Below are 16,969 nucleotides of genomic sequence, written 5' to 3'. Positions count from 1 at the left end.
TGACTTACATTGTAAGTCTGGACGGATCCGCACGCCTCCGCACGGCCAGGCGGACACCCGAACGCTGCAAGCAGCGTTCAGCTGTCCGCCTGTCCGTGCGGAGGCGAGCGGAGCGGAGGCTGAACGCCACCAGACTGATGCAGTCTGAGCGGATCCGCCTCCATTCAGACTGCATCAGGGGTGGACGGCTGCGTTCGGGTCCGCTCGTGAGCTCCTTCAAACGGAGCTCACGAACGGAATACCGAACGCTAGTGTGAAAGCAGCCTAAGTATAATTTCCACCATGGGTCAGCCACTCTGGTAGAAAACTCCTTTAAACCCTGTAAAGCTCGGTTTTTAACTCTGATTTGGTATGGAGGAAAGATTAATTCATATTTAGAAAGCAGAGGAAGGAGGATATCGCTGTTCTGATTAAATCTGTTAAACAATTTTTGATTAAATTTTCTTGTTAACGATTGTGTGAAAGGAGCTCTACATTTTTATTATCCTCTTGCTTTCCAGGTCAGATTCAACATCTCAAGATGACAAGCATAGGTATTTTGTCCAGCATATAATCTATATTTCAAATTCTATTTTTGAAAAAAACTATTTTTAATGTCAATAAGAAAATGTTGGCATGGACAGTTTTGTTTTTTACTATATATATATATATATATATATATATATATATATATATATATATATATATATTTATATTTATTATTTTTGTTATGTTTAAAGAGGACCTTTCACCGATTATGACACTGTGAACTAAGAATACAGACATGGAGAGCGGTGCCCGGGGATCTCACTGCACTTACTATTATCCCTGGGCGCCGCTCCATTCTCCTGCTATGCCCTCCGGTATCTCCGGCCACTAAGTTATTGTAGGCGGAGATTTCAGTCACTAAGTTATGGTAGGCGGAGTGTGCACTTGTTCTGCTGTAGCGCTGGCCAATCGCAGCGCAGAGCTCACAGCCTGGGAGGTTATTTTCTCCCAGGCTGTGAGCTCTGCGATGCGATTGGCCAGCGCTACAGAAGAACAAGGACAAACTCCGCCTACGATAACTTTGTGGCCGGAGATACCGGAGGGCATAGCGGGAGAACGGAGCGGCGCCCAGGGATAATAGTAAGTGCAGTGAGATCCCCGGGCACCGCTCTCCATGTCTGTATTCTTAGTTCACAGTGTCATAATCGGTGAAAGGTCCTCTTTAAGGACCATTTTTAAAATGAGAATCTGATTAGTTGTTGTGGAAAAATAAGGCCATTTTTGTGTTAAAGGGGTTGTCCGGGTTCAGAGCTGAACCCGGACATACCCTTCTTTTCACCCCGGCAGCCCCCCCCTGAGCCTAGTATCGGAGCATCTCATGCTCCGATGTGCTCCCGTGCCCTGCGCTAAACCGCGCAGGGCACGGGCTCTTTTGTTTTCAATAACACACTGCCGGGCGGTAACTTCCGCCCGGCAGTGTGTTCGGTGACGTCACCGGCTCTGAGGGGCGGGCTTTAGCTCTGCCCTAGCCGTTTTACTGGCTAGGGCAGAGCTAAATCCCGCCCATCAGTGCCGGTGACATCAACGGGGTTCCTGTCAGCCCCATGGAGAGCCCTGGTGCGTCACCGGAACTCCTAATAATGCAATTGCCCTGTGCAATTTAGCGCAGGGCAAAGGAGAGCATTGGAGCATGAATTGCTCCGATGCTCCTGTCAGGGGGGCTGCCTGGGTGAAAATGGAGGGATGTCCGGGTTCAGCTCTGAACCCGGACAACCCCTTTAAAGCATTTTAGATACATCTGGCCACAATTTTGTTAGTCTTGGTTTTCCTTTTGATTCAGCCCTGTGCAGTGAGATGAATACATAAAGCTACACAGCTTGTCAGGATGGTACACTGCATAATAAGAAAATCATTATTAATGTAATTGTGTATTAATGTATTTTCTTTGAGGAATTATGGAGGAGTATATGTTGGTCTCCCAACAGATGAATCTACATCATATAGAGATTCAAAAGGAGAAGAAGGTACTGTACATATTCTTTTTTTTCTAATTAAATCATAAACAATGCACAAATGTATAGTGCATGCATGTGTTGGATTGAATCCCTCCTTGCTTCCTAATGTTTTTGTATCATGGTAATATATGTTAATATCACAATTGTCAATGCACTATGATAGGCTTCAAGGTACAGATTATCCTCCAAGTTTTCTTATAATAATTGTCTGCTGGAGCAACTTTGAATGATATCTTTTTACAAGATGCACTCATGCAATGAAAATGTAGCCATCGGTTATGTAGTTGTTGTATAGTTGAAACCATATCAGAACTGCAGAAAAAAAAGTATGCATTTGTCATTTTTTTTTTCAATTCTGGCTGCCGGCAGTAACCACTAAGGCTCCTTTTACATCATTGTTTCTCCTTTCCGTTCTCCTGCTCCATTGAGGAGCAGGAGAACGGAAAGGACGGATTCTGCAGATAACTGAGCGTAATGGTCTCCGCTCAAAAATCATATTCTGAGCGGACACCGAACGGACCCCCATTATAGTCTATGGCAGTGGTGGGGAACCTATGGCACGGGTGCCAGAGGCGGCACTCAGAGCCCTTTCTGTGGGCACCCACACCCTGGAAATAGTCTATGGTGTACCAATATGCCTTAGACTTTTCCTGTCATTCATCAGTGCAGGACATGCTATGAACAGCGCAGGCAGCGCACTGAATGTAGGCAGGTTATTATAGCTAAGTGATAAAGTACATTGAAGATATGATATTGGTGTTCAGGTTAAATTGGCGTGTTGGCACTTTGCGATAAATAAGTGGGTTTTGGGTTGCAGTTTGCGCACTCTGTCTGTCTCTAAGAGGTTCACCATCACTGCCCTAGACTTTTCCTGCCATTCATCAGCGCAGGATGCACTATGCACAGCACAGGCAGCGCACTGAATGTAGGCAGGCTATTATTGCTGAATGATAAAGTACATGGAATATATACTATATTGGACTGTGGTATTCAGGTTAAATTGCCGTGTTGGCACTCTGCTATAAATATGAGGGTTTTGGGTTACAGTTTGGGCACTTGGTCTGTAACAGGTTAGCCATCACTGGTCTATTGAGTCTTTAGGCTCAGTTACGCTCAGTTATAAGCAGAATCCGTCCTTTCCATTCCCCTGCTCCTCAACAGAGCAGGAGAAACGGTCATGTGAAAGGAGCCTAAGTGTAGCTTACGGCTTAGCAGGGCATTTGGAGCTCTGTAACAGAAAAACAGCATCAGTCTCTAAAGATACATTGTGCGATTAATTGGTACACCATTTTGGACTGAAAACTAAATTTTTTGGGTCATGAACTTGGTGATAGAGTTGTTTAGAAACATTCGCTGTGATACAAATGTCTAAGTGGCTATTAAAAAAAAACAAAAAAAACAACAAACTTGCATGTTTTTAAAGAGTCAGATTCAATCTCCTTCACAAGATAATTAGTTTGTGTGGCAAGATTTATTTTTAGTGGTACTTTCCCTTTTAAGTATTCCCTACCCTTTTAAGGTAGTGATATGCATTTTAGTGAGCATATATTGGCCCCTACAGTTATCAAGAATGGTAGCTCTGGTGCCAGGCCACATTTCTAAGGATTGAGGTAACTGTACATGTGTACTGCAAACTGAAGACCTTTAGGAGGGGCCAGGAATAGAAAGTATAAACTTCTATGTTATGTAACAAAGAGCTCAGCAGCAATGTGATCATGTCTTGTCAATGCCACCATGTTGGGAACTGTTCGGTAAGGAGTTCACTCATTTGTTCACAACCTAGTGACTTACTTTACTTGGAATGTTATCGTGTGTGTGTGTGTGTGTGTGTGTGTGTGTGTGTGTGTGTGTGTGTGTGTGTGTATATATATATATATATATATATATATATAAAAAAAAAAAGTTTAATTATCATAGTTTAGTACACTTCTTATGCACCTAGGCTTTGTTCCTTATTCCCAGATCTCAGAATTCATGGTAAAACACAGTTAAACCAGGATAAGTGTAGGCTGACACAATGCATTTCATCAAACCCTGTACAGTAAATTCTTCTCTGTCAAAGAAAAGTTTAGATTTTTAGTTTTCAGAGCAAGCTACAGCAGGCTGACTCTGTGGAATTAAAGGGGTTGTCCAGCTGTTAATATTGATGACCTATCGTCAGGGGCCCGACCTTCCACACCCTGACTATCAGCTGAATGGAGCGAGTACTTGTATTACACTGCACTTCTGAAACGAAGTGCAGCGTAATGAAAAGGAATTGGAGCTCGCATGGAGCGCCACCTCATCTTCAAACAGCTGATTGGCAGGGGTGCCACCGGTCAGCTATTGATAACCTATACTGAGGATAGCTTTATCAATATTAATGGCAGGACAACCCCTTTAATATGTTGTATAAGCAATATTTTACATTTTGTTCCAAAATAGACCAGTCTCAATATTTGAAGTCCTAGCATTTTGTCATGTAAAATCCAAATTTCATGTGTTTCGATGCCTCTCTAAAGAAGCCATTTCCATCCTGATGGAATTTAAGGTCATCTGATTATCACTGAGTACCAAGGTTGGTCTTAAAACTGTATCAAAAATGTATTTTCTCTTGTCTATATGTGTGATGGCCATGTGTAACAAATTTCTGTAAATTGTTACAGCTCCCAGCAAACCAACAGCACTGAATGCAACCCCTGAATCTCCTCTACCGGAGAATATCTGCTAGCAGAAAGCTTGACTAAGAACTCTAAGTACGGGTAACTGAGTCCACAAGTCTAATATGACGTCTCATGGATATTGCATTCTGGAGAGGACATTGTGGCTGACATTGCAGTTGCCACTCCTGCTTTTTAGTGGAGCCTACATAGTGTATGAGGACAACCTCAATCCAAGGAAACCTGGAAGGAGAACATTGTGAAACTGAGGATTTTGTAACTAGCCGATAATGAATTACACTTTAGATGAACAATCCAATTTGCCTCTTATGCAAAAACAATGCTTTAACAAAGGAATATACCTTCTGCTTAAAGTAATTAATCTTTGTATAATGAAAGCTTTTCAAATTTGTAAGCTACCTATTCAGTTCTTTACTATTTTCAAGATCTATTTGCTGTCATTGAATGGAAGCATTCTTGTTTACCGCAGCACTTACATGCTTGTCATAAGGGTGGTTACAATTCTATCAAATCTGTGCACTATATAACCCCCAGGCTGATCCATTTTGCCTACACTGATATTTTGTAGCAAATGGCCTCACAGGGATGACTGAAGATGCTCTCTTATTTATTAACTGTGATATAGATAAAAACAGAAAACTAACAATTTAACTTTGTGAAGCAATACGAAATAATGGGGGCCAGTTGTGTCGTTTTTAGCTGCCTAAGAAAGAATAGACAGTAACTGCTATGGCTCAAATATGCAACCCAATGTTCTCTAACACTAGAGGATAATGAACAGTTTTAACTTATTTGGGGAAGCCTTACTGCAGCTGACGTTATTGGTCATCCTGTTATGTAGATTTTTATACAAACTGAAAAACTATTATATGAATTTTATATCTTCTGAGTTAATAAAGATTTCTTCTGTATTGTTGTGTGCTAATAGGCTGTCTGCACAAAATCATCAATTTTGGACAGTCTCATTCACACGGCATTTCTTGCTTCTTACTTTCTCACCTGTTTGATATACAGTGCATTAAAACCATGGGGGAGGCATTTATTAAGACTGGCATTTTACACACTGATCTTAATTTATCCCCCACTGATGTGTGATGCCCTATAATTATTAAAAGGCACATGCCTCTTAATATCTGGAACATTGGTGCAGGTCTGTGTGCTAAAACTGAAATCTGCCAGTAAGAGAGCTGGTGTAGATTTCAGATAATATGCATCGGTTTCCTAGTGTAGTATATAATATGCTGTGCTATGCCCCTACCCATTCCCCACCCACATTTGGAAGTTGTGAGTGGATCTGAAGAAGAACCCCAAACAGTTGCATAATATCCGGGAGGAGAGAGAGAGCGAGAGATGTATGTCTTCCGTTTGACTTAAAGGCTCTTGGATCAAGTCTTTTCTCTACCCTCCTCCCCCAAGACAAAACTTCAATTTCACATAATTCAGACATATAAAAGATGGAAAGGCAGGGATGGTGTCTGGCCATTCTATGTTCATAATAAGACCACTTATTTCTTGGCAGTGGTAGGAGTCCATGACTTGTAGTCTTCGCATTACTTTGCATAAAGTGACTGTAAAACTCTAATATAGCTTATCAGAGAAATTTTTTTTAGTGTTCTAGAGTTATCAGATGTTCCCTAACTCCCTTTTTCTACAATGACCTTGTCTCTGAAATATGAGATGAGGCCAGGGTGACTGTCAGCTAACTGAAGGATCAGATTATATTATCCCATACAGTCTATGGAGAGGAAAAGAGTGAGCAAGAACTGACAGATATGACATCACAAGAGGCGGCTGCAGCTAAATAGGGAATTTCTCTCTCAGCCCAAGTAATTTATTCACATACATACAGGTCAGTGCGTCTTTGTAATGTGCTCCATGATCCTGGGGCTGCTTCTGCATGAGAGAAAGTTAAGAAGCAGATTCTCCTCTACTTTCTGCATGCAGTGGATGCCAGCTAGTCTCTACTCACATAACTGCCAGAAATATAGTTGTTCATGTATACATACTATTGTACAGTAAATTAATGCAAAGTTTGTTGAAAGGTTAGGTCGGCAAGACCCCCATCCTTCTGACTGTTAAAAAGTGTGCATGTGTATCCAAAGTTAGTTAGAAATAGCGTTTGGCTGACAGCTATTGAAAGGCACATGGGTTGCATTTATGCTCTGCAAAAATCACGGTCTAACCCATTCAACAATATATTCTAGTTTTGAATCGATTTTACTATCAAAGAGAGCAGAAAAATCAAGATCCATGCAACTTTCTGGCAGCTGCACAACAAAGTCTATTTGTGGACAGCACAAGGCTTCATTCAGACAGCAGTGATGCAGCCACATTTTGTATAAAGGATGCAACACCCGGGCTTGTGTAATGACCTGCACTAACTGTATCAGAGATCCCTGTGATGCTCTGAGTTCTAGGCTTTAGACCCACTTTTGGGTCATTATTATTTGCAGCTGTAATAGGGATGGGGGGGGGGGGAGCCCAAAATAATTGAGTAATGGGCAGGTGCAAACCTAAATTAGATACTGAATTAACACAAACTAGCAAACTGCTTTCAAGGTTATATATAAAAAATAAATAAAAAAAAAAGTATATACTTTCTATAATATGCACAGTTTAAAAAAAATAAATACATGATATCAACAGTCCAACCACATGAAGGTGCATTAATCCTGGTCATTTACAAAACATTAATAAAATATATATCAGCAGTAGATTTAAAAAGTAAAAGCCAGTAAACCACCCTGTGGTGCCACAAATACACAGACGAAAGGATGAGCACCTATGCAAGGCACCCCTAAACTGCTCATCCTTTGGTCTGTATGTTGGATTGTGTTTGCGGTACCATGGTGTGGCTTTTACTTTTTACATCTACTGATATATATTTTACTAATGTTTTCTAAAGGACAGGGATCAATGCACCTTCATGTGGTTGGACTGTTGATATCATTTGTTTTTTTATTAAACCGTGTACATTGAATTAAGTACCTACTTTATAACCTTTTAAGCAGTTTATTATTTATCTGTGTTATACAGGTGACACTCCAAAAATTTGAATATTGTTTAAAGTTCATTTATTTCAGTAATGCAACTTAAAAGGTGAAACTAACATATGAGATAGACTCATTACATGCAAAGTGAGATATTTCAATCCTTTATTTGTTATAATTTGGATGATTATGGCTTACAGCTTATGAAACCCCAAAGTCACAATCTCAGGTCCCCTTTGCTCAGGGGGTATGGATTATTAGCTGACTAGAGGGTGACACTTTGAGCCTAAAATATTACAACTTTTCACAATATTCAAATTTTAAGTTGCATTACTGAAATAAATTAACTTTTGCACGATATTCTAATTTTTCACGTTTCACCTGTAGTGGAGGCTAGAAGGTAAAACTTCCTATGTGTTTCATGGAAGGTTACAATTATACAATTATTTTGTTCTCCACAGTTTAATCACTTCAAATAATTTGCAGGTAAACCCCTTTAATTTATTATTGGATTTATTGGAGTATACAAATATTTTATGAAATTTGTTCTAATACCACTTATCCAAGATTAAGGCAGTAATGTATAAACTGTTTAATGCACAACACTGTATTTGAGAGTTAATGTATTAAGCATCCACGTGCAAGTCTTTGGCCACCAGCATTTCAGTCACTGGATGCATGGAGGATCTATTCTTGAGGAAAGTGCTTACTGCTTGATCCTGAGCTTTATCAAAGTTGTACAGGTCCCTAAAGAATTCACACAAAGTAAAAGTTAGTTTCTTAAAATTTCTGTGTAGCAGAATATAAAGTATAACATGTCGTCTATTTTGTGAGGAAGAAGGTATTCAAGCTCTGCCCCTGATGCCACCAGCTGTAAGGCAGCTATCCTATAAGTCAATGTTTGACCCTTTAAGGGATGCTACTACCATTTTTTTTCTCACATATTAAAAAGCAGTCTCACCAGCAACTTCCTTATCCAAATGTTTGCATAGAGACTTAGCTGTAGTTCACCCGATGAAAATGCTGGTTTTCGTTGAATTATACTTTTTCCTAATGTGCAAATTAGGACTTTGGCACAATAAGGTTGTCATAATTGCTTTTGTTGCACCCAATCTCCGCTCCTTTCTGTGGCCAGCCCCTCCCTTGCCCAGCAGTGGTCATGCCTGTAACCACCACTAGAGGCAGCTTAGATGCTTACAGTCTTAAATTCCATCTTTACCATTATCTAGTAAGGAGTTTTTCCAGGATTTTTTTTATATTTTTTTACTTATGACTTATGGCCTATTCTCTGGATAGGCTTTCAGTATCTGATCAATGGGAGTCAGACACCCAGGATCCCCGTCAGTCAGCCAATTGAGAAGGCATCAGCGCAGCTCCGTCCCATTGAAGTGAATGCGCCTGGGCTTCAATACCAAGCACAGCCTCTGTAAAATGCACAGAGCTGAGATAAGGCTGCAGCACTACTGTGAGCAACAATGCCTTCTTAAACATCTGATCAGCGGGGGTTGCAGGTTATGGACCCCCCACTGATCAGATACTGATTACCTAGCCAGAGGATAAATCATCAGTTAAAGGGGTTTTACGAGCTTTAGTTTTTGTTTAAAGTCAGTGGATTAGGTGGTCTGTATGAGAAAACAGTTCCAACCCCCATACAGATATTAATAAGTCAGTAGATAATTTCAGATCAATTAAAGAAATCAAATGGTGTAAGGCCACACGCACAAAGCTATGTATTTTATGCACCTTTTCTGTCGCATTATCTGATCTGTGTTACATGCTGATTGTTACAGATTTGCCCCAGCTTGCGAGGAATATCCTCACAAATAACTCATGCTATGTATTGCTAAATTGCATCGCAGGTCCATTTACATGCAGAAAATGTCTGCACTGTTTTGATGAGGTTTTCAAAATCTCATCTACTTAGCTGGTACAGTATCATGCTGTGGATTTTCTGCATAAAAATTCACGTTTAATATTAAGTGTGCGGACACCCTTAAAGGTTGATGATCACTGATGCTGGTAATACTCTCCAAGTGCAACAAGCACAGAACATTGCCATTTCCAGATTTCAGGTAATTGCAGCAGAATCCTTATTATATCTTACTGATACATTGGACGAGTAAATTTCATCCGGCCCTGCTCTGTTGCCATTTTTAAGGCCAAAGGAATAACTTCTTCCCACTTAGCACGAATACAAAGTCGTAACCACCTACATGTGAGGAAGAAAAAAAAACAATCAAAAGGTTTGAATAAGAATAGAATTAAATAAAGTATTCCAAAAGGGAAACATTAGTGTAATTACATAAATCCAGATAGTCACAGGCTATAAGTTTTACATCAGCCTTGCCATTTAAAAAAAATGTCAGTAAGATAGCAGGTAAAGGCGATAGACAACAGTATACTAATGAAATGACAATCTCTCTGGACAGAAAACTATAACCACACATTCTTAATTGTCCAACCATAGGGGGAAACAATGTTTAAAATTATCACTAAACACATTTTGCCATCAAATTTTGGTATAAATTAAAGGGAACCTGTCACCGGGATTTTGTGTATAGAGCTGAGGACATGGGTTGCTAGATGGCCGCTAGCACATCTGCAATATCCATTCCCCATAGCTCTGTGTGCTTTTATTGTGTAAAAAAAAACAATGATTTGATACATATGCAAATTAACACAAGAGAGTCATATCTTACTTGTGTGACCAGAGAAGAGTCATCTTTTCAAGCTCTGACTCATCTCAGGTTAATTTGCATATGTATCAAATCGGTTTTTATACACAATAAAAGCACACAGAGCTATGGGGACTGGGTATAGCAGATGTACTAGCAGCCATCTAGCAACCCATGTCCTCAGCTCTATACACAAAATCCCGGTGACAGGTTCCCTTTAAACCAATATATAAACTACAAATTGGCGTGGTAATGAAAAGTGCTCAACCCCATATGCAGTGGCGCATCGATACCGGGGGAAGGGGGGGCATTTGCTGCTAATGGCAATCCCCAGCAAAAATGCATACAATGGAGGATGCCCGCAGTGGACCACAAGTACCACAATAGACATCCTACACAGGATAGCAAATGTGTGGATGTGATAATAAAACAAAATAACAATAACTTTCACAAAGACAGATGCACTCTGCGGTCTTACTAAACCCTCATACAGATTTAAAATTGATAGATTAGCCAACATATCCTGCTTGGAGGAGCCCAAGCACCGCTCCAAAGTTTCTCAAGTAGCTCGGGACCTAACGATAAACATACCTGTGCTGTGTGGGCAATACCAGGAGCCAGTGGGCAAAATACAGGAGTGCAAAGTCCGACTCACAGCAAACTCCCAGTTACCTCCAGCATGTGACCATGCTTACAATGGGAGGAAGGAGAGAGCTCTGAGCCCCACCCAAGACTGGCTGATATAGCCCAGGCCTCACATGTGCACCAGAATGCTGCCTGTGGATGGAAATAAAGGCACATTCAGTCTAGGAGTTTTTACACCTCCAAACAATTCTAAATATAAAACTACAGATTGGCGTGGTAATGAAAAGCAGGAAGTTCTCAACCCCATATGCAGAGGCGCATCTATACCCCACTTGTGGTCTGCTGCTAACGGCAATCCCCAGCAAAAATGCATACAATGGAGGATGCCAGCAGCGGACCACAAGTGCCACAATAGACAGTAGGATATGTTGGCTAATCTCAGTATCAGTATGAGGGTTTAGTAAGACCGCAGAGTGCACCTGTCTTTGTAAAAGTTATTGTTATTTTATAAATTAAACCAACCAATAGGTGGAACAGCACAAAATACTGATAAATTTGGTACATCTTCAGACTGCCTGGTCCAAAATCTTGCATACTGCCACTAAGGCTATAAGATATGTCAAATCTAAAGCTAAAAAGTTACCAGCAGATGGCAGAATACCTTCACTAGCATAACAACTGTTTTTGAACGGCTACATTATGAACAAATTGTAGGTCTTTGTCTTACATACCTAAATAGAATTTCAGAGTTCTTGACAGCATTGAAGTTGTACACCTCTTGCATACGCTTCACATGAGACACAGGCAATGGATCCTGCACAGAATAAAAATGTAGTTGGAATCCATATTCTATCAATATGGTATTTGATGAAAAATGTATATATTCGGACACTGGTCATTTTAGGCTACTTTCACACTTGCGTTCGGAGCGGATCCGTCTGGTGTCTGCACAGACGGATCCGCTTCTATAATGCAGACGATGGGATCCGTTCAGAACAGATCCGTCTGCATTATATTTTAGAAAAAATTTGAAGTGTGAAAGTTAGTCAGACGGATCCATCCAGACTTTACATTGAAAGTCAATGGGGGACGGATCAGTTTGAAAATTGAGCCATATTGTGTCAACTTCAAATGGATCCGTCCCCATTCATTTACATTGTAAGTCTGGACGGATCAGTTTGCCTCCGCACGTCCAGGCAGACACCCGAACGGTCCACCTGCTGAGCGGAATGGAGGCCAAACGGTGCCAGACTGATGCATTATGAGCGGATCCGCATCCACTCAGAATGCATTGGGGCAGTACAGATGCGTTCGGGGCCGCTTGTGAGAGCCTTCAAACGGAACTCACAAGCGGAGCCCCGAACGCTAATGTGAAAGTAGCCTTAAGAGTATAGTTTGCTAACCAATGCAGAAAATCAAGAATCTGTCCTTTAAAGAGTTTGTTCCACATTTAAAAATATGACCTAGGAGATAAATTATCATGGGGTATCCTGTATCACCCCCGCGGCACCCCCCCCTCCCCCCCCACCGCCGTAGTTTTATACGTCCATTTGTGTCATATTTTTGATACTTTTTCTCACTGTTTATTTGAGCACTTTGTGGGTTTAATCTTTTAATTAATACTAGTAAAAGCTATGTTTTAAGTGTACTCAGTATATATATATATATATATATATATATATATATATATATATATATTCAGCCTAGGTCTTTATTCTAAGAAGTTTTTGTGACGGTTAAGGAGGTTGTTACTCAAAATCTCACAATAAATAGCCCTATTCCTCCTCCACTGCAGTCGTCCTGTCCCCTTCGCAGAAAAGCACCCCCAAAAGCATATGCTTCACAGTAGGGATGGTGTTTCTTGGGATGCAACTCATCCTTCTTTTTCCTCCAAACACGATGAGTGAAGTTTAGACCAAAAAGTTCTACTTTGGTCTCATCTGACCACATGACTTTCTCCCATGCCTCCTCTGGATCATCCAGATGGTCATTGGCAAACTTCAGACGGTCCTGGACATGTGATGACTTGAGCAGGGGAACCTTCCGTGCAATGCATGATTTGAAACCATGATGGTGTAGTGTTCTACCAACAGTGACCTTTGAAACTGTGGTCCCAGCTCCTCCCTTGTAGTTCTGGGCTGATTCCTGACCTTTCTTATCATCAGTGATACCCCACTAGGTGAGATCTTGCATGGAGCCCCAGTTCGAGGGAGACTGACAGTCGTCTTTAGCCTCTTCCATTTTCTAACAATTGCTCCATTTTCACCAAGCTGCTTGGCAATTGCCCCGTAGCCCTTTTCAGCCGTGTGGAGGTCCATAATTTTGTCTCCGGTGTCTTTTGACATCTCTTTGGTCTTGCCCATGGTAGTAGTTGGCATCTGACTGTGGGGTGGACAGGTGTCTAAAGAGCTCAGACAGGTGCTACTAAGGCTACTTTCACACTAGCGTTCGATCGGATCCGCTCTGAACGGATCCGATCATAATAATGCAGACGGAGGCTCCGTTCAGAACAGATCCGTCTGCATTATTTTAGCATATAAAAGCTAAGTGTGAAAATAGCCTCGTACGGATCCGTCCAGACTTTCAATGTAAAGTCAATGGGGGACGGATCCGCCTGAAGATTGAGCCATATTGTGGCATCTTCAAACGGATCCGTCCCCATTGACTTACATTGTAAGTCTGGACGGATCCGCACGGCCAGGCGGACACCCGAACGCTGCAAGCAGCGTTCAGCTGTCCGCCTGTCCGTGCGGAGGCGAGCGGAGCGGAGGCTGAACGCCGCCAGACTGATGCAGTCTGAGCGGATCCGCATCCATTCAGACTGCATCAGGGCTGGACGGCTGCGTTCGGGTCCGCTCGTGAGCCCCTTCAAACGGAGCTCACGAGCGGACCGATGAACGCTAGTGTGAAAGTAGCCTTAGTTAGATTAATGAGTGGAGTAGAGGTGGACTTTTTAAAAGGCACAGTAACAGGTCTTTGAGATTCTTGCTGTTTCTCAGGTGTTTAAATACTTATGTTCAGCAGTGCAAGACAACTAAATTCTTTAAAAATCATACAATGTGATTTCCTGATTTATTTATTTTTTATTCTGTCTGTCAGAGTAGGACTGCACCTACAATGTGAATTTCAGACCCCTCCATGACTAAGTGGGAGAACTTGCAAAATCGCAGGGTGTTCAAATACTTCTGTTCCTCACTGTATTACATCTATTATCCATTTTTACTAGCTGTCTAACTTGGGATATCCTCTTTAATCTTGATAGACAAACAATAGCACTGTAATGTGCTGTAAAGAGGAGTTCAATAGATCATTTTTATACCCTGGCATTAGGTGAAACATAACTTAGAACACCCCTAGCTTCTAACTTCCTATGTCACTCAAGAAAGTCTGGCTGACTGTTGACCAGATGCAAGAAAGTCTTCCCAGCTATCCAATTAAAAATAGCTTCCAGTCTAAATAGATTCAAATTTCTAACTCTTCTTGATCTCACAGCTGGAAATGTGAGTGTGCCCTGGTCCCGCTGCTCTGAATCAGGAAGGAAAAAAAAAAAAAGTTCTCTCTGGACTATGGGACTTCTCACACTGTTCTGCAGTGCTCGTACAAGGTTTTCGTTTAAGGATTTCCTAACAAAAACCTTGGATGTATTTAACTAAATGATGCCACATAGTGGCAAACACCACCCACAGGCGCCAATGTTAAAAAGAAAATGACTGGAGTAATTTTTACCGGATGCCTCGGCAGAATTGCCGCCACATACAGCGGAAATGCTGCACTATACACTGAACATCAGATATCTGTCACCTTTTCACTAAATATACCATCATTAAAGTTTACCTTTACCACAAGTGACTTGTTACAGTAGGTAACAATGAAAGAAAGAGGGGCAGATGGAACTTACCATTGCAGACTGTAAAGGCCCCTGTACACTGCCTGATGGAGCAGGCGATTGTCAGGAAGGAACACTCACCTGCTCGTCGGTGGAGGAGAGATGCATTTACATGCTGCGATCTCATCCCCATAGAGAATCATTGTTTGTGGGCAGCAGATTGTGCCGTCTAAACAGTCTCTGCTGCCCATAAACAATTTAGGTGATCACACAAAAAAAATTAACTATTACCCGATGGACTAGCGTTTCGCTTATTCATTGGGTAATCAGCAGCACCTTTAAACGGGCAGTTTATCCCTAATGAGCACTTGTACGAACGCTAGTTAGCAATAATTTGTCCGAATACTGGGCAGTGTAAAGGGGCCTTACTTTTAAAAATGACACATTTTAGCAAACTCCCTCTTTTCTATGCAGTGGTGCTACAATTCCTGACAAAAACAATGGACTCATCACACTTAGAGGATGTTCACTCAGCTTATTTTACTTTGTTTTGTAAAAATCTGCGATTTGCGTTTTTGCCTTGATGTTCAAAAATTGAACATTCTGGCTTCAGGGAACATTTAAAGCAATGTAACTTTAAAGCAATGAAATTCAATAGTCTAGGGTTAAAAAGGAATGCTTGCAGATCTCATCGAGCTGTTGGCCTTGATAAGAGAACTGTCAACTGAACAAATGGAATGAATTCTAAAACTCCTTCAAGATGGAAGTGTGACAAGAGATGTCAGATCTTTCCGTACACCTCTGTGCAAAATATCCAGCAAGTATAAACAATATGGGAAGGTTATAAAAGGATAATATACGGGCAGACCAAGGAAGACGTCAAAGCATCCGGATGGAGAACTCAAAAGACATACGCCTTGAAAACAGAGAACGCACAACAAACAAATTAAAACCGGAGTCGGTGCTTGTGACAGAACTGTAAGGTATGGACTGATGATGGTGCAGACTTTCACTTGGCTTTTCTACATTAAAATCCTAGAGTGTGAATAATTGGATAAAAGTGATATGTAATAAACGATTATAATATTGTGATGAATCAGGTACAATGCTGGGACTTTTAATTTGGTGCCATTCTAATGAAACATAATGATGACTGCCTGAAGAAACCAAGGTTGCATGTTAGAAGTTTTCGATGCTTTTATGATGCCATCATTATTCAGAATGATCATACATCTTTCTACAGAGCAAAGAGTTTTACAGTTTTAGGGTCCATTCACACGTCTGCAAAATGGGTCCACATCCATTCCGCAATTATGCGGAACAGGTGCGGACCCATTCATTTTCAATGGGGCCGGAATGTGCTGCCCGCATCCACATTTGTGGATCCGCACTTTCGTTCCACAAAAAAATAGAAGATGTCCTATTATTGTCCGCAAAATGCGGAACGCACATTGCCGGTGTCTGTTTTGCAGATGTGTGAATGGTTCCTTAGGCTACATGCACATGAACATTGTTTATTTCAGTGTCCGTTCAGTTTTTTTTTTTTTTTTTGCTGATAGGATGCAGAACCATTTCATTTCAATGGGTCCGCAAAAAATGCGGATATCACACCGATTGCTGTCCGCATCAGTATGTCCGTTCCGTAGCCCCGTAAAAATAAAAAATAAAATATATAACATGTCCAATTCTTGTCCGTTTTAGGCAATGTTACAATAGAAACATGGCATCCGTTTTTTTTTTTTCTGAAAATCCTTATTCTGAAAAGGCATGGCCAGCAAACTGCCTGGGTAGCAAACTGAACTGGCCCATTTTCCAAAACTGACCTATCAAACCCCTCTAAGAGAACATTGGAACCAGCTGTTATAATCAGTGGATGTGGAACCTCTGTGTCAACTAATCAGTTTGACTTTGGGCGAGACCTAAGGGTGTTATCCTGGCAGTCCCCTAGTATTCACCCTTTAACCCCGTACAGGGATCTGAATGTCGCTGCAAGGGAGCCACTAGGCTGCTACCTCCTAGCTAAGTCCCAGGGTGGTCGACAGCTGACCCACCAGAAGAAGACACTGATGCAGAGCACTGAGGGATCAGGCAAAACTTGGGACAGTGAATACCGGAAAGAGGTCCAAGTTCAGAGCTGGCAGCAGAGAGTTAGAATGTCAAACACGCAGAGGTTAAAACACGGGCAAAACAAAAACCTTAGCAAGGACCTAGTAAGCTAGGGACCTTATTGCTCAGACAGTAAGACAAACAG

The 16,969-nt window shown here is 41.3% G+C and overlaps 2 protein-coding genes across 2 annotated transcripts in view; one reads left to right on the top strand and one right to left on the bottom strand.

Annotated features, from left to right (window-relative positions):
* C2H12orf75 (chromosome 2 C12orf75 homolog) overlaps nucleotides 1–5,501 on the top strand; it is a 67,783-nt gene extending 62,282 nt beyond the window's left edge. Inside the window, exons 3-5 of the mRNA XM_044277275.1 lie at nucleotides 501–533; nucleotides 1,918–1,991; nucleotides 4,628–5,501. Coding sequence (XP_044133210.1) covers nucleotides 501–533; nucleotides 1,918–1,991; nucleotides 4,628–4,692 — 172 coding nt within the window. The 3' untranslated portion in view covers nucleotides 4,693–5,501. The remainder of the gene's footprint in view (nucleotides 1–500; nucleotides 534–1,917; nucleotides 1,992–4,627) is intronic.
* A 2,708-nt stretch (nucleotides 5,502–8,209) lies between these two features.
* LOC122925883 (leukotriene A-4 hydrolase-like) overlaps nucleotides 8,210–16,969 on the bottom strand; it is a 32,317-nt gene continuing 23,557 nt past the window's right edge. Inside the window, exons 8-10 of the mRNA XM_044277230.1 lie at nucleotides 11,624–11,706; nucleotides 9,737–9,841; nucleotides 8,210–8,379 (exon numbers count right to left, since the gene is read on the bottom strand). Of these exons, the coding sequence (XP_044133165.1) occupies nucleotides 8,259–8,379; nucleotides 9,737–9,841; nucleotides 11,624–11,706 (309 nt within the window). The 3' untranslated portion in view covers nucleotides 8,210–8,258. The remainder of the gene's footprint in view (nucleotides 8,380–9,736; nucleotides 9,842–11,623; nucleotides 11,707–16,969) is intronic.

This window comes from Bufo gargarizans, chromosome 2, assembly GCF_014858855.1.
Source record: "Bufo gargarizans isolate SCDJY-AF-19 chromosome 2, ASM1485885v1, whole genome shotgun sequence".
In the NCBI taxonomy this organism is placed as follows: Eukaryota; Metazoa; Chordata; class Amphibia; order Anura; family Bufonidae; genus Bufo; species Bufo gargarizans.
Note: the sequence above shows the minus strand (reverse complement) of the source record. Positions and strands in the feature narration are given on the sequence as shown.